Source organism: Pezoporus occidentalis, unplaced genomic scaffold, assembly GCF_034315485.1.
Source record: "Pezoporus occidentalis ecotype Australia unplaced genomic scaffold, CSIRO_AGI_Poc_V1 ctg150, whole genome shotgun sequence".
Taxonomy (NCBI): Eukaryota; Metazoa; Chordata; class Aves; order Psittaciformes; family Psittacidae; genus Pezoporus; species Pezoporus occidentalis.
This window is the reverse complement of record NW_026913317.1, coordinates 1803885-1824620: the sequence shown is the minus strand read 5'-3', so window position 1 is coordinate 1824620 and position 20736 is coordinate 1803885. Positions and strand designations below refer to the sequence as shown.

General features: G+C 38.0%; 1 protein-coding gene across 2 annotated transcripts in view; it reads right to left on the bottom strand.

Moving 5' to 3' along the window:
* Positions 1-237: 237 nt before the first annotated feature.
* PLA2R1 (phospholipase A2 receptor 1) overlaps positions 238-20736 on the bottom strand; it is a 38260-nt gene continuing 17761 nt past the window's right edge. For both annotated transcript variants that reach the window (XM_062611077.1, XM_062611078.1), the window contains exons 11-30: positions 19434-19603; positions 18942-19144; positions 18500-18645; positions 18098-18182; positions 17068-17200; positions 16604-16639; positions 15913-16070; positions 14606-14670; positions 14109-14212; positions 12619-12761; positions 11698-11815; positions 10694-10824; positions 10004-10148; positions 7429-7667; positions 6730-6898; positions 5230-5370; positions 4699-4815; positions 4126-4302; positions 3425-3454; positions 238-3195 (exon numbers count right to left, since the gene is read on the bottom strand). In XM_062611077.1, the coding sequence (XP_062467061.1) occupies positions 2978-3195; positions 3425-3454; positions 4126-4302; positions 4699-4815; positions 5230-5370; positions 6730-6898; positions 7429-7667; positions 10004-10148; positions 10694-10824; positions 11698-11815; positions 12619-12761; positions 14109-14212; positions 14606-14670; positions 15913-16070; positions 16604-16639; positions 17068-17200; positions 18098-18182; positions 18500-18645; positions 18942-19144; positions 19434-19603 (2728 nt within the window). In that variant the 3' untranslated portion in view covers positions 238-2977. The remainder of the gene's footprint in view (positions 3196-3424; positions 3455-4125; positions 4303-4698; positions 4816-5229; positions 5371-6729; positions 6899-7428; positions 7668-10003; positions 10149-10693; positions 10825-11697; positions 11816-12618; positions 12762-14108; positions 14213-14605; positions 14671-15912; positions 16071-16603; positions 16640-17067; positions 17201-18097; positions 18183-18499; positions 18646-18941; positions 19145-19433; positions 19604-20736) is intronic.

Here is a 20736-nt window from a genome sequence, read left to right as displayed (position 1 = left end):
CTTTGTCCATGCTTTGGGAAACACTGAGGCCACTATACACTGAGACCACCACATGTGGAGACCGTTTGCAATGCCCAGACCTATGTTTAGCCGTATGGTAAGAAAGGAGGCTGGTGCAAGCTGTTCCTCTTCTACCAGGATGAGCTGGTGTGGAGCTTGGGGACTGCTGCTATGAGACACTAAAGCCTGCAGCCAATTAAAGCTGGGGAAAGAGTCAAGAAAATTACAGCACACAAATTTATGAAGGACACTTTAATTTTCCAGCTGAAATAATACAGTGAAACTCACTGCCAGTATCATTAAGGTCAGCAGTGAAACCATAGTCACCACATACTCTCATGAGGAACAGTACAGGAGACCTCTGATTAAGGGAAAACAAAAGATGGGTAACAAAACCCAGAACAAACACTAGAAAGCAATCAACAGTTATGTTCTTGAGTGACTAATACCTGCAATTATAAAAGTTTAATGATGAAAGATTTAAAAATAAATATTTAAGGGTCTGTTCCCTCAAAACCATTTCAAAGTGGTGAGAAAATACTGCTTGAACTATTTTTCCCTTAATGTAAGGTAACCTACATCAGAGTTAATATTAATCAACGATCACTATTTTGAGGTTAGGATTATTTATTATGCCACTGCCATTCAAACATTCATATTCAAATGATTACAACATTCCTCAAGGAAAATTGATAAAATGCCTATGTCAAGTTTTGTGAAAAAGAATATACACCTTCATTAACTACATCAAAATCTGACAAGAGCCTGTGTAACTAGTAACAACACTGTAGCCTGATGAATACACATCCTTGGAGAAAACACAGCTTACTCTGGCAAACAAAACCCATCCTGCAAGCCACTCTGCTTGCCGTACTGTGAGAAGGCAGAATTTACACGCTAGTCAGTGAATGTGAAGAATGGGATTTGTTGGTTTAAGTTCCTCCAACTGCTAGTTTACACAGGTGAAATTCTCATGGGCAAGGGGGAAATGGTCACAACCTTTTTTCTTCTCTTCTCTTGGTGGTAAAGAAGCTATCACAGTTCATACATACAAACTGCAGATGATCTGGCAACTGTACTCAAAGGTTTCAGTCCACAAACTCTAATGACAGACCTCATATAAAAACAGCCCCATAGACAAATCTAAATGACTAAACCCAAACCTTTAAAACATTACTGAATACTAATGTATGGGGTCAAGCCATTAGCCAAAATATACACAGAAAAGCTGTTTATATTTTATATGATAGAAAAACCTCAGATTAAGAACTTGCGATAGCTACACCCATAGAAATTACAGAAAACAGGAAGCTGAAAATTATATTGGGATCAAAACCATCTGCAGCCTCTGACAACATTTTTTAACAGTTCTGTAAACCGGCACAGAAATACTGTCTGTATTAAATACTTTTTAAAAATAGCCCTATATGTAATCATGACACGAACAGGCAATTCTTGTTTCTAGCATTGGCCATGTGAAATGTAACTGAAAGGCAGCCATACATTCCTGTGCATGTGCACAAACTGTGTGTAAAAACATTTCAGCTGGTCTTGGCTGCTCCCTAATTCAGAGGAATGTACCTCCATGTTAGGGCTCTTGCTAAATTGCTAGAATGTGTCATCACAAAGCAAGCAAACCAACAAGCCCCACAACAAATGCAGCCCTGTGCAGCAGCTCACAGAGGCCACTGAAGGCACAGTAAATGCTCTCTGAAATGGCTTGTCCTGACCAACCTTTTGTTTTTCCACACTGCAATAAAAACAAGAAATAACATCCCTGAGAACCTGCCACGAACTTCCAAGAGACGCGGGTGAAGGGTTCCTGAGGGTGATCCCATGGAGAGTAAGCACTGCTGTCTTGGGCTGCTGTAACTGAGGTAGTGCTGAGACCTGAGCTGGGTCCTTCACAACCACCAGCCTGCAGACCAACTGGTCAACTAAGTCTACCTCCTTTGTTAGCACCTTAGTATGAACACTGAAAGTGAAAAGTGTCCTTCTGAGGGTCTGCTACATCAGCTTATAGGACTACAGCACCCTTTGGGAACAGCTTCCCCACGTATAATCCTTAGCTTTTGAGAGCAGGGTCTCAGAAGAGCACACATCAATACTGCTTGCAGAAATACTGTAGGTGAACAGTAAAGCAATTTATTACCATAACTTCAGCAGCAGTTCTTTTTCTTCAAACAGATATTGCCCCAAAGTGTCTTTAAAAGAGATTGATGGGATTCCATTTCTGAAATAACCTAGGCAAGATATCACCCAGTTACATTTTAACAGGGCACTGGATGCATCTCAAATTAATATATTACCTTGGGGATGACAAACCCCAGATGCCATTATATCTCTAGACTAACTTGTTTTATAACACGAAATAGGTATCACAGGCCAAACTACCAAAACTCTGGCACCCTCAATTGAAAAGTGACTTCATCTCTCTGCAAGCTTGGAAATCCACCTGGCAAGAATCCACGGTCTGAAAAGTAACTGCTCATTCTGCAGAAGGAATGGCTATTAAAAAAATAAAATCTATCCCATAATCCTTGGGGTATGTTTCAGAGTTCCTAAATTCGATGCCAAATTTTAATGCTGGCTCATGAGCAGATTCTGCAACATATAAGAACAAAACAAAAGCCCAGTTGCTCCCAAAGGAAAAAGTTTCATGAGAATGCCTGCTGCTCTGGGGCCTTGGACATGACTGCCCTACATGAGCAGTTGGAAGTTTATAGTGTGGGAGTATTTACAGTTCCTGGCTTGCCCCAAAGGAGCCAGTTTCCCAGTGGTTCTGCCTTGCATCCTCACTTCATCCTAACACAAAGCAAAAGCTCTCCAAGGTAGGGAGCCCCTATGGTATTCATACAAATGACTGCAAGAGTTTCTCTGGATATGGGTGCCCTGGGGAAACTCCCAAGAAGGAGAAAACCACTGCAGATCATGGAGTTTCACATGGAAGATGTGACTGCTTGCTAATTCTGATCAATTAATTGTTGTCACTTCTCTCAAAATCAGAAATGAGGATGCTTTCTTCCAAAGTAGGAACATCAGCATTGATCTGTGGCAAATAAGCATTTCTGACCCACAGCATCCTGCGGAAGAGCTGGTTATTCTGCTTGTAGAGGCACCACAGGAAAAGGGAAATGGCAGCCAGCATCACCAGTGTCACGAGAACAGCCACAGCGACAAGTCTACGGTCTGATGCTGAAAGGGAGGACAGAAATTGTTCAGAAGAAAATACAGCTATAATAGATAATTCTAAATATAAACACATAGATGTTTTATGGAAAACATATTATTACTCCCCATATGTCACACATTTTAAATTACAGGTTTAACAGCAAAAAATGTTACCTCACAAAATACCAGCTCAAAATATTTTATTACTTCTTACATTAAAAAAAAAAAGAAAGGAAGTACAGAGACAACTTACCTTTTTCAGAGGGTTCTGTTGCATTAATATCTGAAATAGAATCCAGAACCATCATAAAATTGCCCACAGAGATAACAGAAGTTACCATACATACTCACTGTAGAATTCATACTGAGAAGACAATCTATCTAAAACCATACAAGAGCAGACTGTTCTTTGTTTAATTTGACCCATGTCAATAGGATTCCAAATGGCCAAGTTAAACATGATCTAATCTGTTACCTAAAATCCCTTAAACTTGGCAGGACATATTAACTGAGACTTATGCAAGGATGAGCAGCAGTATTTATCCACTTTTTAAAGTATAAATGCATGAGCAGAAGCCTGCAGTGGTAGCTACTGTATCCAGCAGTGACTCAGGCACTTGGGGTGAGCTCTGGAAACACTCCAGTTCTCACAGACTCGCATTCCTACTAATGCAGTGTCTTTGTGGCTTTCCTATCATACGGGGTCTAGGGAGGTCAACCTGATGCTCTGCACATGGCTCAACCATACAACAGCAAGTCTACTGCAGTCAGCAATAACACAGTGGCTGCCCAGGTTCCTCAAAAGGAGGGTACCCCAGCTGGGTTTTTTCTATTTTTAATAATACCAAGGGATGGAATTATTCATGAACACTAAGAGCAAGTAAGCAAGCAACAAGGAACATGTAAAACAATGGTTATAAGGACACAACTGTCTTCTTTTATGGAAGCCCATACCTGCATCCATTTTACATACAAATCCCTTTTTTTCTCTGCATGAAGATAATTGCCAGACACCATCTGTAGTCCTCAGGCTGATGCAGAAATTCCCTTTGAGATGATCAAATTCAGGCTCCCTGATGCCCCAGTTGGAGTAGTTTAAGGGAGAGCCATCAAACCAGGAGACTGTCTCATCTACAGGCAGAAGTCATAAATCATTACAAAATATCACAGCAGTTTGATAGATATCTGTTTCAGTTGGACTTACCCTCACATAAAAAAGACTGTATTACAGAATGCCAGGATTTTGTCTGTTTGACCACTATATCATTTCCTTATTTTACTTGAAGGATTTAAAAACATTCTATGTATTTGACGTAAGACAGGCTGTAGTGCATCTTTAAGACGGAGATAAGGGCATTCACATGCACATATCCATACTGAGTATTCAGTATACTAAGAAGTAATGATTACAAGAAACTTGACTGGTTTTACTACATCATAAATGGGTAAGCATCAAAAAAAACCAAAATCTCAAAGGAAGATGGTAGCGTTAAAATAATCAAAATGCAGAACAGATTCAAAACCTACTGTCTGTAACAAGCAGGATGTTCAACCAAACCATTTGCACAGAATAACCAAAACTGTGCAATTCTTCCAAAATGAAGGCATTTTCATCTTCATCTTGAATAGTTAGAAGATTTGATCCTACAAAGTAAACACAGAACAAGTTTTCAAACAACCTATGCCATTGAAATGTAATACTGAATTTCAAAATGTTAGTATTATGAGCCTGAAATGAAAAGCTTTAAAAGTCTGGTTATACAGTATAAATTCTTAAATTTGTAACTAATGCGAGAATGCTCAGGCTGATGCAAAACTGTTCTCACATGATTTTAAAGAAGTTTGAAGGGAAAAACTAATTTTATGTGTTATTCCAGAAATCAATATTTTGGATGGAAAGGACCTTTTTTTTTAAATGTAAACTGCATCCAGCTTTGTAGCTGGCTTATGAACTTCACTATCAGCATCTTGAGCTAGTGAAAACTCATGCCACGATTTCAGTAATTTCAGATAATATGTATCACAATGATATTTTGTAGCTACAGAATAGTTACTTACCTTGATTTTTGCAGACTTCATACGCAGTATCCAAACTTGTGCCCTGCAGAACTGTGGAAAAGCTGTAGCAACTGTTTTTGAATTTGATCCAGGGAACACTTTTTTCTGAACATAAGGCTTTATAGGCAGTGAGTTTCTTTTCTGTGATAGAAATAACAGCATGGCTTTATTGGCACAACAATATACACATTAATATCACATTCCACATTCTGTTTTGGAGTAGTGCTAATAAGCATGTTATTGCATCATGCCTCTATTTTTTCAAAGTGAAAATGTAGCAGTTGTATATATTTGTATCAGAATTGTAAAGCTGGCTTTATTTCTGATCAAAATCCTTGCTGGATTGCAACAGCAGTACCAGGACAATCTAACCGGTGCTGATGTGCAGAGGGAGTCATGAGCTAACTACAGGCACATCTGAGCACTCAGGGCTTCCCAGGATCTCCCAGAGGGCTGGGGATTTCCAAGGACGGCATTGCACAGATAATCGATGCCAAATGCCGTGGCACAGAGGAGGGTTTCCCCCAGTAAGCAGCAGGCAGCCTCTCCAGTGGGCAACATGATGCAGCAGATTCCTCTGACTCGGGGCAACTCCATAAGCTCACTGCAGCATCACTTTTTGGCAGCGCTGTAGATCAGAATGTTACCTATAGTCTCTCCCATGCTTCCTACTTTGCCACAAAACACATTTAAAAATAACTAAATAAACCTTAGGCTGTATATGATTACAGAACTTGACATAAACAAATCAGAAAATTAGCCAGCTTAGTCACAAAAAACATGCGAAGGAATCATGTTTGTCTTGAAGGATTCCAAAACAGCTTTCTTCTCAACAGGTCCTCAAGCTATAACAAGCTGTAGGCAAACCCTTGGTGATAAATACCACCAAACAAGAACTATTTTGGGAACTGGATGCTGCCAAAGACTCTGTAGTCCTGGGCTGAATGGAGCTCCAGACCAGAATTCTGGATTCAAATGAAGCCCAGGTAATTGACAGAGCAGTGCAGGAAACACACGTTTTAGGGTACAGGAAAATATTCTTATCTTTACAGAAAAAAGCTGCAAAATCTTTTACGTGCAATCAGTGAAGATGTGACTTTAATTTTTCACTTTGCTCTAAATGCTTCCCTTCTCCCATCCTATAGTTAATTGCAGCAAACTGAATTGATTTCCCTTCAAGCTAGGTTATTAGCAATCATCATTTTTCACAGATAATATAGTGTTCGCTGAAGAGACAAAGTAATTTTCCTGTGTCTTTTCCTATTATGAAAGTTCTCTTTCCATTTCCCTATGGACCAGACCTTATGGCCAGCATTTCATGGGGAAAAAATGGTTTCACAAATAGGAGATGCAACAAGGAAATGCCAGAAATACATTTACGTTTTGAATAATACTATCATTACTGTTTAACCTCTAATGAGTTTCTTTTCATATACTTCCACTGTCAATGCACACATGTGCAGCTACAGAGATTTAATACAAAACTGAACTCTGACTTACTAGGTGGCACATGGCAAACTGCTCCTTGCAGACGTCTTTCACAGTTAGCACTTTTCCAGTGCCCCCAAGTATCAATGTAAACACAGCTGCCAAAGGCCTGCGACTCGTCATCTTCCCAGAAGGTAAACAAAGACCTTGTCCCATCCGACCACTCAAAGTTAAGCCCGTTCTGCCAAAACAAATTTCAGGTTATCTTTCTGATAGGCTTTAGCACCACAGAAGTTCATCTTCTGATGGCATCCTCCCCAGCTATTACAGAATGGCTTTTACTTTTCTGAAAGCTGGGTAGATCTAGAAGGATCTACAAAAGGGAACTCCAAGGACCCTCGCAACTTACTTCTTGGAGACCACAAACTACATCTAACCTGCTGTTTTCAGCTAGTGGTTATTTGGGCCATTGAGCCACTACAAATGAAGCAACATAATTTCATTGTTGACCCTACAAGGGATATTTTTTTTTTTTGCATGTTTTTAAATGTTTTCTATGGCTTTTAGTTTTCAGTACTCATTGCACCAAACCAGCTCTCATTAGATTTACGCACTACGTCGCAAAAAACTTGTTAGGGCTCAAATTTTCCCAGGTTTCATTTCCAGATGCAAATTTCCTGTGACTTCAAATGAGCGACGCAGCTCATTAGCTTAATTCCGGAAACACTCCTTTGCAGAAACAAATTCACAGCCAGGGAGTCCACTACGTACATCTGAAGTGAACAGCCCGATCCAGTGGCTGTATCCCAGGCGATTCACGATGACTGTGAGGAAAGCTTGGTGATACTGGTTTGTGATGCTGACCAACTCCGCGCCGTTTGCCATGCAGGTTTTTAAAGCTGAAGACCATGTAAAATTCCCACGTAAGAGCTGATATGTTCTGTTTCCATATTCTAAGGTATCCGGCACAGGGTACGTTTCAGATGCATTGATGACATGTCTGGATGTGTCTGTTATAAACAAAAAGAAAGGAGTTATTCATTTCTTAAAACAAGCAGCTTGAAGGTCAGTAAGAAATCACCTGGGAGCTGGTCATAACCCAGATGTCCAGCCGCAGTGGGCTGCAGAGTGCCCTTACCCCAGATATCTTGCATGTAATTTAGATTACTTCATTTTTGACACATTACTTTTAGTAATTTCCAAGATCAGTTTACAGCACAAAGCCTGGCCTCACAAATGACTGTACTGGCACAATGAGAGGATGACAAACTGTGGCTTGTGGTACAAGTGCTTGGGAGCTTCTTGAGCTCATCTTTACTATCCATGAGCAAATGTATGGAAGACCACAGTACTGGCACTTGAAGACGAATCCTTTGTGCATAGAGGCTTCAATCTCCTCTTGATGATAAACTAACACAGCAGTGTCTAAAAAAGAAAAAAGCAGGGCAGCAGTGGACTTCTTAGGTTTAAGAAAGAGAGGGTCTCCCATGAGAAAAAAAGGTCAGGAGAAAGAGACCATTTCCATCCCAGCCTCATCTGCGATGCTAGTGCAGCTTGCTTTCCTACAGGAGGCAAATGCCTTTACTAATGTGATGAATGCTCACAGTATACTTTAAGCAAGACTATTAAAATAAAGCAATGCCTCAATGTTAATCCTATTTGTCAGTTTGGATTAATTACCTCTGTCTACAAAACTTCTCTGTGATTACAAACTGAAGTGGAGTACTATGAGCTGGAGTGGTTTTTAGACTTGGCTCCCCTTATGACTAAAAGTCAAGTATCTTAAAAAAGTAAATTAATTAATTATTTGTCATGCATAAATTATTTAAAATTAGAAATTTCTAAGCAAGGAAAGTTCTGCTCTTGAGCTAACTGAAGCACTCTGTTTTGTTCCAGCTTTCAGAGTGCACGTCACTGCTTAAAAAAAGAAAGAAAAAAGAAAGAAAAGGCAGGAAATGCAGTAAAACGTTGCCACAATCCTAAGCGAAGCACCACTAAGAGATCAGAACCCAGTTCAGATTATCTGTTGGTTTATTTCATTTTAGTTTCCTACAGAAAACAATTCTAAAAAGGGGAAATGGGATGCGGACAGGATGGCAGAAGCAAAGCACCAGTTCCTCTTTCCAGGTACTGATACATTCACATCTTACATTCATCCATCCAGGAAAACATGGGGAGTGCCCTGAGCACCCACTGCAGCCCCATTTCCCCCCAGTGCCCTGTAGCCTGGCTGCCCTATGGCAATAGTTTTCCTTCTTGCCTTTGAATGCCTTTTCCACCTGCCCGAAACAGCCACAAGGGGTTAAAATGCAAATGAGCAGGAGTTAAATGAAACAAAACAGTAGGAAAATGTATCGATTTATTTTTCTACACTTTGTGCAGGATTACTCCAGCACTCCCCGCAACTGCAGTTCACAATAAATGATGGCTATGGTTTGCTACAGCAGAGCATTGCCCAAAGTTTGTATTTGTTTATTCTACTCCTCGACTCTCTCTCCTGCACCTCCTAGGCAGCCAACAGGAGAGGTCATCTCTTTAGACTCAGGGCTTAACTAAGAGGTGATGTACGAAGATGAGGCATATTAAACCACCCCTGCACTATGTACAGCACCCAAGAACACTCTGTACAGGCTCAGATTACAGGTCCCCCCTCCTTTGCTTACGGTTAATAATTTGCTTCTGATCTATTCTGGTAACATGCCCTGACAGCTTCCCACTGGCAGGTCTGCAGCTGCTCCTGGGACAGGGCTCCAAAGCTGCGCCAGCACCCTGGGGAAGCCAGCAGCTCCCCATCCCAGAGGTAGTACAGGAATGTGACTGGAGGAAACCAAACAATGCATGGTCCCCGCAAAAGCTTTGTGCTTCTAACAAGGGAACTTTATGGTAATAAAATTAGACAAGTGTGAAAAGAAAAGCCAAACTCTATTTGATCAACCTGCCCATCTGCACTACTCGTAGAAATACATTTTCTAGAGTCTATTCCAATCTAACATTGCAAATACCCCCCCCAGTAATCATATATTCCTCAAAATTACCCTCATTTTTCCTTTTGTGATTTCATGCAGTAACTCTGCTGCCATGACAGAAAACATGAAATTTCATCTCTATTCCTGATTCTAAGATAGGTAACAGAAAGCTCAAAGTTTGAAAGAAAACAATTTTTTTTTTTAGAAATTAATTCTACATCACAGCTATTAATTAATTAGTGTAGAGCTTGTCTGTCTACATATCAAACAATCTTAGAAATCTCTTATGTTCTTGGTTTTACAGACACCTATAACAAGTTGCTTCTGGATGAAAATAAAGTATAGCAAGAAAAGAGAAGCAAAGCAAAACAAAACCTTACCCTGATCCTTTTGGCAGACAAACCCAAAATTTTTCTGACAGTTTTCTAAGTACCATTTTCCCGTGAAATAAAAATTAGGGTTATTTGATACCACTGTACATAGTGGAAGTTGTTCTTCGACGTTTGCACTGTTATAGTGCTGTCTCTGCAATCAATACAGAGCCTAATATTAAAAAAGACACTGTGTAAAACCAATAGATAATCATTACAGTAAAGTTGAAAGAATAATTATCTGAAAGTCACTATTACAAATATTTAGGTAGAACAATGAACATACAATACACATACAAATAAAGAGAATTTGAAACAATAAGCTTACTTTCACTGAATTAAATGCTGAAACAAGTATGGATTAACACTGTGTTAAACAATAGAAATATCAAATTCAGAATCCTATTCCAAAATTTTGCTCAGACCCAGCATATGGTATTAACCATATAATTCAAACTTTGGTGCTTAAAAGCAACTGCAAGAGAATATGACTATAGCCACAAATTGCATAAATAACTGTCTCGATGGTCTTTTTTGCTACCTGTAGTTATACCCATAAATTTGTGCCTACAGCTGTCTGAACATGAAAAGATTAAGAGAAGATGAAGTTGCTCTAACAAGTTAGGCCTTGTCTTTGGGACATGATTTTGATGGCTATACCAACCTCACGCTGTTCTTAAACCCCCTGGAAATACTCACACGCACTACTTCAACTGGAGACCAGTTGGAATACATCGGAAGATTTTCATTCACCCACTTCTCATAATCATCACTCTGGAAACCTATCCAAACATTAGTTTTCTGTCCAAATAGATTCATTGTTATGAAAGCTAGAAAATGAAACAGGAATAAAATATTAACAGGTAACCACTTACGGATAGATGAAGTCTCTTCCAACACACTAAAGCACTGAAAAATTTCATTACTAATCAAGGACACTACATAGGTACTAGGAAGTAAGAACATGAGCAGTATTTCAGTGTCATCTAACTATAAATTCAGTTAAACTGCTTAATTTCTGTTGAGTTAAGGTCTAGTCCACTAAGAAGTCTTCCATAAATGTTCACAGCAGCTTGAACAATTTATGTATTAGTTCAGGGTACTGTCCCATTGAAAAAGCTTTGCTCAGTTTTAGTTGAAAGTAAGATTTCTCAACTAAAGATAGCCAGTGAGATTCCTCCCACCTTCAAATAAGTGATTTTACAAATGTATGAAATTCAATCCCAGATTTTTGTAAATAGGGAATATAAATACTTCCCAAAGTACTGGCATTTAGTTCTGACAGTTAAAGTCTAGCACTGTGCTTATGTGCTGTATTATAGTTCAGGTTTTAAGCACTATTAAAGGAAAAAAATGAGACTGCTTTCATAATAGTATGACATTGCATTCATAATGTAGAAATTTTACATATCAAATTCTTAAATGAGCATTCCATTATATTTTTATATTTCTAATGCATGGTAGTAAGCACAAAAGAACTTATAATTACTCCTCAAAATGTACCTGTCACACAGCTCAGTGAATATTTGAACCTTTATATTTTGGGAAATCGGGAAAGAGAAACACTAACTTGTTTAAAGCAGTGGAACCACGAGTAGGATCTGAATATCTTTTTTCCTAAATCACTATCCAAGATGAAACTTTACCACAGCATCCTAACAAAGAAGAAATTTTATTTATTTAACAATATTTCAGTACTCAACCTTGTTCCAGTTCATCTTCAAGGGAAGCAAGTGATCCATCATAGCTACTGCAAAACACTTGTGCAGAGTACCAGTTCCTTAGATGCTCTGGATCTTTTGGAATTTGTATCAAAAAGCACTGTTCAAAAAACAAATAAAAAAAAATAGGGCTTGTTTTAAAAACTATTTATCAATCACCAAAAGTAATCACTAAAACATTTCACTTAATATCAAATATTTCATTAGTTTCTGTCCTTGCAATGGATCTCTCCAACATGCTTGGTATCAGTTTTCAGCTGTGATGAGGCTTGGATTCAAATCAGCTGTTTAAAGGCAAACACAATCTGGGTGAAATTTATCCTTATGGTCACTGCAGTTCAGCACTGGGATAAATTGGCCACCTCCATGCATACTGCTATTAAGGAATGCGTGTATTTATGAGAAGCGTGATGAAATAATTGCCTTTTGACGTTCAATTGCAAATAGACTTTGTTTTATAATTATCTTTGATAAACCCTATTTGAAAAAGCATCTTGGCAAGGATGACAGCAGTTAGGGATCCATTTAGTACAGCAAGGGGTCAGAGATCTGTTTGGAGAGCATAAAAGACTCTTCAAATTGTCGTAAGTGGAAAAGAGAGGATGAAGCACGTTTTTTATGCCAAATGCACAAATACACTTAAGATAGCTTTTGCATATCTGAGTATTCATTTCCTTGAACTAAAGTAAAATTTTTGACACCTTATTAAGACACCTTATTCTCTGTGCAAAGCTACTTAATCAGTCCAAACCTCTTTATCACTGTTTCAGTAGTTAAAACCTAAGGGCCCTGCTTTCAAAAAGGGAGAAAATCTTCAAACATTAAATAAGCTTTAAGTGTCCCATTTCTGCCATAAACATGGAAAGCATTTTGAATAATCAAACAGCAGAAAAAATGTTATACTTTCAATCCAAAGTGCAGCCAGCCTTTGGGACATACTCCTTGTTGGCTCTGGTCTTTTGGGATCTCTTTCTCTATTTTCCATGCAAATTTACGTTTGCAAATACAGGGAAGAGAGACAGTACAGTTTTCATCACCCCAGAGTCCTGTGTAAAAAGAAAAATCACAGTTCAATACTGGCTTAAGAATTGGAACAGGTTTTTCCTTAGGTAGCTTAGACATTGTTAAGAAGGGTATCCTTTAGTGGTTGAGTAAGATGACATTCCACATCAAACACATTTGAACAAATCACATTACAGTGGATTTGATGGTCCATGGGGCTCATACTTTTATCCCCAGTTTGATTTTATTAAATTTAACCAATTCCTCTACATTGAGTCACATAACATATGCCTGTGCGATCATGTATTTGGAAAAAAAAAAAAAAAAAAAAAAAAAAGAGTATAGAAATGATGCCTTCCAGATAAAATAGTTCAACTGCCTTAATATTGAAATTTTTTGGCAAGATCCAGGTACTGACATAAAATGCTGACCTGCTTAGGAGGAAAATACATTTTTCAGAGCACTGAACAAGCTGTTGACCAGCTCCCATCTGCCAGCCAGCTGAGTGGTTAGGGTGGGCATCTCTTTCTTTTGTCTGATGTTAGCTATAGTAATGCCAAACTTAACAATTTGAAAGTCATGAATCAAAACCCCAAGATTACATGTGGTAAAAAAAAAAAAAAGAAGGTTTTAAATCTTTTCAGTTTTGGCTTTTGAGGCTGAGGTTACAAGGAAGCAGCAACTGGATTTTTTTTCCAGCTCTTCTCACAAATACAAAGCTGGGTATTTTTTCTTTCCATGGAACCTGACATGTTTACTTTATCATATGACTTGCAGATCTTCAGAAAACAGACACTGTGAGATGACAAAAAACACTGGGACCAGCAGCACTGTATTTTATTTTATTTTTTAATTACTATAGTAAAACACAGTTATGTGGTGATGTAAAGGCTAGCACCAAGAACACAGTACCTCAAAATCCCTCAGCAGATGGGGCACAGGACATGACTTTGATAGATCAGAAATAAGCTAGAAACCTGAGTATTTGAAGTTGTATGCTGATGTAAAAACAGTTTAAAAATGTAGGAAAAATTGCTGCTCAGCCCATCTGGCTCATTTGGTTATGTGAAAACTAACTGTGAAAACTAGCAATGCATTAACATTTTTGCTGCGCCACATAACAGATTCTTAAGTAAAACTGAAGTATCAGTATCACTGGAATTTTTGTATTTTGATATTAGAGAACTGGAACTATTAATATACTTTTAAATCCCACAGATTAGTCTCTGGGCATATTAATGATATTTCACTATTCTTTTCATAACCATAAAAGCAGTTATGCAAATTATAACCAGGGACTTGAATATAGATTGCACTTCCTCAGAGCATTATAAAATATATACAACCCCTTTGGCCAACAACTTAGCAGCAAAAGGAAATATGAAATAAACCTGTTTCTGATGAAATGAAGCCACATCTTTTCCCTGGTTTCTCCTGATCTCTTTCCCTCCCTTCGTTCCAGTTCTGGTACGTTACTGGTGATTCATCTCTCCAGCTGCACAGAAACGTTAAGAGTGACGTTACACTTTCTCCTATCTTTACCTAAAAATATACTCTCCATTACAAGCATTTGTAAAGAAGATACAAGGTAAAAAGGGCCCCTTTATTAACTAAGCATTAAAAAAAAAATAAATCAGACAACCAACAACAACAAGGTTGATATTCATGCATTCAGCTTGTCTCTTTTATAACCCTTTCAGAAGAAGTACTGTAACACGGAGATAAATTAACTGTAATATATTCTGAATTATATTTAATGAGAACTGACGTTATCTCTTGGATATCCCACTCAGTTATCAAACCATTCTAGTGCATCAGACTGAATGGCAGCCTGCAAACAGGGCATGCCAAGTGCTACTAACGGCAGCTGAAGTGTAGGTATTCTTACCGAAATTCATCACTGAAGTTTTCGGTGTGCAATCCAATCCACCAGTGAACATCACTGTTTGATAGCTATAAAAAAAAAAACATTTTGCCATATGTTTAGCTGTTGCTGTCTTCTTACCAAAGCATTAACAAACTCTAAACTCAGACTCTGTGTCCAGACTAACAGAATTTCTATTTGGTTCCAATGGGAAGAACAGGTGCTAAATCCTGCCCATGTTAATTTATGTCACTTCAGTAAGGTTATTCACATAAGCAGAGCATTATTTAGCCCCATTTCCACTGGACTGCTGATATATCTGCTGTAAAGTAAGAATTTACGATTTTGTTAATTTGCAGCCTATCTGGCTTGAAAAGGACTGTACACTTAGACCAGAATTTGTTTTTCCCCAATTCCTAAAAAAATAAAGTAGCAAATATTTCCTTTTAGCATTAATATACTTCTGGTTCTTAATGTTTCCAAGACATTTTCTATGAATGTTTACTGAGCTTGTATATCTTATACAAGAGATTCCTAAAGATCCTTTCCAGACTGACTGTTGCTCTCATGGAAGGCTCTAGACCTTCAATCCTAAAAGGCAAAGTATTATGGAAAATCACAGAAATAATGTAATTCAAACACCCACTGTGCTGACTTGATTCTGCCTTAAGCTATGAACAGGCTTTACATTCCGGGTTAGCCACTCAATAGTCACAGTTTTGGGGACTTTGGAAAAGAGCTGCCAACAACAACAAAGTTCTGAATGTTCAGGATACTGGAAAAGCCACCCTGAAAATAATATTCTTTTTTTCCAGAAAGAACTGAAGTACAGCCTATGTTGTGGCACCCACACTGTCCTTGGAGTTACAGTTAGGACTTCAACAGCCTACACCTTATACAGCAGTCACAAATGAAGGAATTACACATTTCTGACGAAGAAGAGATTCAGGCATGCTGTTCAACTTGGTATTGCCTGCCCCTTGAGTTTAGTTTTCTAATCACAGCACTCAGCCTACACATGACAGTTTTTGAAGAAACAGTGAAAAATGTGATTTCAAATTCCATGCTAAAACCTTCCAGGGTCTTTTGAGGCACAGCCACCCACCTGCACATTAGCAGAGATGATTCTGATATGTTACTGGCTTCTTTAGCTAAATAGGGCTTCAGGAAGGGATGTGGGAAATGAAGACAGCAAAAGAATTATTTCTAAAATAAAATGTGTTTGGGACTCTGTCTGGAGCAACCAGCAAGAAGACATTCCAAAAGATGCAGTGGAAAATAGCCAGTTACTGCCTGAGGGTTTATTTCTTCAAAGGGGTAGGTTTTGTTACCTTCTTAATTTTATTTTGAATAAAGGCTTGTTCACCAGAATTATTTATTGTTGCCATTCCACTGCGGAGCCAGCCACAGACAAACTCATACGTTTCCCAGTCCGTTTGACTGACATGGAAGAGATATTCTGCTCCTTGATAATATGACCATGGCAGCTCTAGAAAACAATGAAAAGTGTCAGTAGTGTGCAGTGGTAAAAACTCATTTCAAGTCTTATTCTTTGTAACCACCATGGCCTGCCTTTAGCCATGTGTCAGAGGACAAATATGCCACAATTAACAGCAAAGCCATATTTAACACACAAATTTTTGGGGGGGCTGGGGGTGGGTGGGTGGAGGAGCAGGAAGGGAAGCACTAAAAATGCACTATATGTTTAAAAATCATTCTGTAGAGTAGTAATATCGAAAGAGTTTGCCCAACTGTTGCAAAAAGGCAGCTCTAATGCAAGGGAGAGGTTATCAAACTCCTGTCTTATTACTGGCAACATTCCTTTACCTAATCAAAGCAGTATCTGATGCTTCAGTGTTATTAAGCAAAGGAGTGCAGATTTTGATCTGTAGCAACTAGTTTCTACAAAATTCTTTAATGTACATTTTTAAATGAGGACATTTTTGTTATTTTTACCAGTGACTTGAATTGTATTTCCAAGTTACAATGTTTCAAGATTTGAAAAAGGAAATGTTTTCATACCAGCTATGTACCAATCTGGGTTCTTTGGTTTAACACCTGCAAAAATACACAGATACATTAAAACATTGCTGATATAGAATGTAAAGAGGTGTTCAATGGAAATTGCTTTCTCTGCTTGGTAAGGATTCAATAAAAAACATTAGGAATATTGCTATTCTTGTTCAGGGACAAAAAAAAGGAGCTTAACATGGAATACAATAAAATAAATAAGGACTTTGATTAACTCCTGATAACTAACTGCTAATCATTGCTATCCATTTTTGAACTGACTGGATGTTAGATGTGCTAACTGGCCAAAAAACCCTATTGTTCACATATAGTTTTGCTATGATTTCACCTAGAAGACCAATGAGGAGAACTCCAGATGTGGCTAAAGAGCAGGCTTTTAGGTATTTTTTTTCCTTGACTCTCCTGAATTGCAAGTAATTGCCATAACAGACAATGTATGTTAATTAACATTTCACCTTTTGGTATTTTGCATATCCATTCACGCTTTTCATTGCAGTGTGCCGGGAAGACCGTTCGATTTACTTTGAACACACCACAGTTTCTTGAATCATCTTCAACATACTTGTCCTCCAGAAATGAAGATACAACCTGAAAACAGCACATTCATTACCTTTTGCCAACAATTCCAGATGAAGCATTTAAAAATCTCAGTACAGAAAAAAGGAAGCATTTGGAGATGAGTCTATGGTAAGAAAATCATAAGCAACAACTAGAGGTCCACTTCAACTATGGTGGTAGAACCCAAGAACTAGGATCAACAGTCATGTTCTCTCAATGTCCTCAACTTTCCTATCTTATATTAGACTTCATCTGTGTAAGAATAATTGAATGGCTATGAAACCTAACATTTTTTTTACATGATTAGCAGTAGTGGCCCACATAGGTTCAACATGTTGCATGACTGAACTTTACACTCGTATTCTGAAATGACTTAATGGCAGAGCTGGCACTGCTCTTTGAGGCTGAAATCAAATTACCTTCTTGCTTGATGTTTAAACCCCAGGTACTAACCATTAGTGCTCAAGGATGCAAAATAAAAAGTGGTATTAAAAAAGGAAAGACTCAGCTGTGAGTGTAGGCATCAACCTAACAGCTGCAGAACAAATAAAGCATATGTAAGCACAGCTCAAAGGCTTTCCAATGTGTGTGCATGTCTATATATGTAAATATATATATCTATAAACAAATGTTCACTCTGCATATGCCTGGTTCAGGCTAAACACAACGTGCTTTGCAGGAAAGCACGTATCTGCAGGACTTCATAATCCTACAAAATTCCTTTTCACAGTTGCACAGCCCTTTTGCACAGGCTGCTATTTTCATAGTTATGTACTGCTAATCCTATTGTAACAATTACTTGGACTATGTGGCCATGAATGCCAAACAGTTTTCCTGGCCAACATCTGCTCAAAAGGCTTATTTTTTGAACTTATGCTCAGATATGACTTGACCGGTTTCTGAAATATACAGTATGCAGACAGTTACAGGTGTTCTGTCAGACCACTGCCATGTCCCTCCAGAAAGCAGGTTTCTCTTATTAAATCCAATCCAGAACTGTCTTTCTTCTGTCCTATGATGGAAACAAAGAAAAATGTCATTTCTTATGCACTTTTTCCTTCACTAAATCAGGAATTACTGTTTAAATAGTGCAAACACCTATAGTCATTTCTTCTTGAATTCAATGGATCATTCTGCAATATATTTCCTAACATTTTAGTACCCTCGAAGTAAACTCTGGTTTTCCTACTGAAATGCTGAATTATATTTTAAAAGGTGAAAACGTCTTCAGCCAGTAGTAAAAAGGACGGAAGAACTGAAGTTGTGGATTATTTTTACATATTACTATTATCAAGATAAATATTATTGGTGTTAAAAATACAGATTTACCTATCAAAAATTGTATATAATAAATTGTTTAAAAATATCTCTTCATAGATATTGCTAAAACTAGCAAGATGTGCTCCAAAATCTTGGCATAACGCTTCTGCTTCATCCCATGTTCTTCTCATCAGAACTTTTTCATTGTGAAATATCTGCAATAAAATAAACACTGTCATAAATGCTGTTGATTTTGGAGAGCAGTTGTTTCAGAAACCCATAAAAATCAAATATTGTTCACAGGTTTTCCTACACCAAAGCCATATGAATTCCAAATCTAGTTCTGATTCTCAGGACTTTCATTCACTTTCCAAAGCAGCGATGGGTGGTAACTGTTAATTTTTGTTTGCTGGCTGAAAGAAATAACGCTTTCCCAAAAATGTTTTAGGAACAGACTATCCCTAAGCTGGCATGTAGCATCAGAAAAATCCAAAGCAAGTTTGTCACATACCTTGTAGCAGCTGAGCAGATGAGCTTCCGACTCCCATCCAAAATAGCAGGAACTCAAATGCTTTTGAAAAGTAAGTTCAGGTTCTTCGTAAGAGTTGATTTTTTGCTTGCACAATGACATTGCTTTGAAGTTCTCACAGCTTTTCACCTCCCAGTAACCAATGGGCTCCTGCCCTCGTATAGCCACACATCCTCCAGAATGGCCTAGAGATGGGAATAAGTGTTGAGTCTCAGAATAAAGCATTTGAAGTTTGCGAATTTTTGGTGAAGTAACTGTTTTATTGACATTGGGTTCTGGATAAATCCTCGATGAACCTATGAAAGTAGCAAATGGTTTCATCAGCAAGCAGTCTGTAAGATTGTCTCAGCTGACGAGTTTGTAAATGAACCATGACATGTTCCTCTCACAATAATAAGCCACTGGTGACAGGGGAAAGAGCCCACTGCCCCCCCACCCCCCAGCCATTTCTTTTACTATTGACATGTTACTCACGTGGCTGGTACTTGTTCCAGTTTGTGTAGCTCACAGAGTGATTCCTTCCCGCTGTGCTCAGCCAAAAGTATTCTCCTGTGTTGTTAAGGTCTTGCAAGCCTGTCCAAAAATAAGTTCTCTCAGATTTTGCCATGCTCTGGATCATGCAGTTGATAAAAGCTTGCTCAAACCTTAATAAAATAATCAAGAGAAAAGGTTTGTTAGAATAAAGTAGAACAATTGGTATTTCGGTGAATAGCTCTCATGAAATGACATAAATTATGTGAGAAAAGAAAACATATAAGAGGTACTTAATTTTCTTTATAGAATGCTGTGGGGAACTTCAGGCACAAGTCTGCAGCATAAACCAAAATTTTTACTGGTATGTTTTCCAGTGTTTGGGCACATAAAAGGGACAGTAGATTGAGGTATAAGCTCACTGTTTGAACTACAAGATGTAAAGAAATAATATATTAATGATGCACAAATAAAAAAAAGAAACTCCCTGTATAAAGGAGAAAAGATGGCAGAGTCTGAAAAAGCTACAGAAGAAAGAAAAGAAAAAGCTCTGCACAGATGTATCCTATTGGAACCAGACACAAAAACCAGCACTAAGAAACCAGAGCTGAAGCCCTCAAAGCACAAGCTGATCTGACTATGGAAAGAATCACTTTTTCATTATTTAATTTCTTCATTAAAGTTATATGAGAGATTTACACCTTTTCGAAAGTAGTAATTGTTGTATATAGTAACCCATTTGTCACTTAAACATAATTTATGCGTATGTAATTGGTATAGAATTATACAAAAATGCTTTTCTTTATGAGCACATTTAATTAGGCTCCTATGAAAATATATAAGGTAAATTCCCGGTTTGATAAAGAGTATACAACCTTTTGATTTCACACATTGTTGAAAAGAACGGCTAAATACCATAAGGATGCCATTAATGTAAAAATCTGAATGTATGGGTAACACTGAGAGTGACTGAAAACTCTTAGTATTTTTATTTCCCCTGTGTGTTCTTGTTTTTTGTACCAACTCCCCTTCCTCTGCAACCTACCTTTTAGTGAATATTTTAGGATCGATGGATCAATACACTGAAAAGCTTTTTCGTTTTACACAACAGAACAAACCTCAGTAGTAATTAAAAAAAGAAAGTTAAAGTAAGAACTAGCTTTTTTTGCCACTCCAGCATTAGAACTGGAAACTAACATCATAAACAGTGATGCCTACACCCAACAAAAATCAAGTAAGGAGAAGTAAGCAGAAAAAGACAGCAGATGTGCTTCCAGTGGCGTGGAGAGTGACCTCAGCTCCCTGT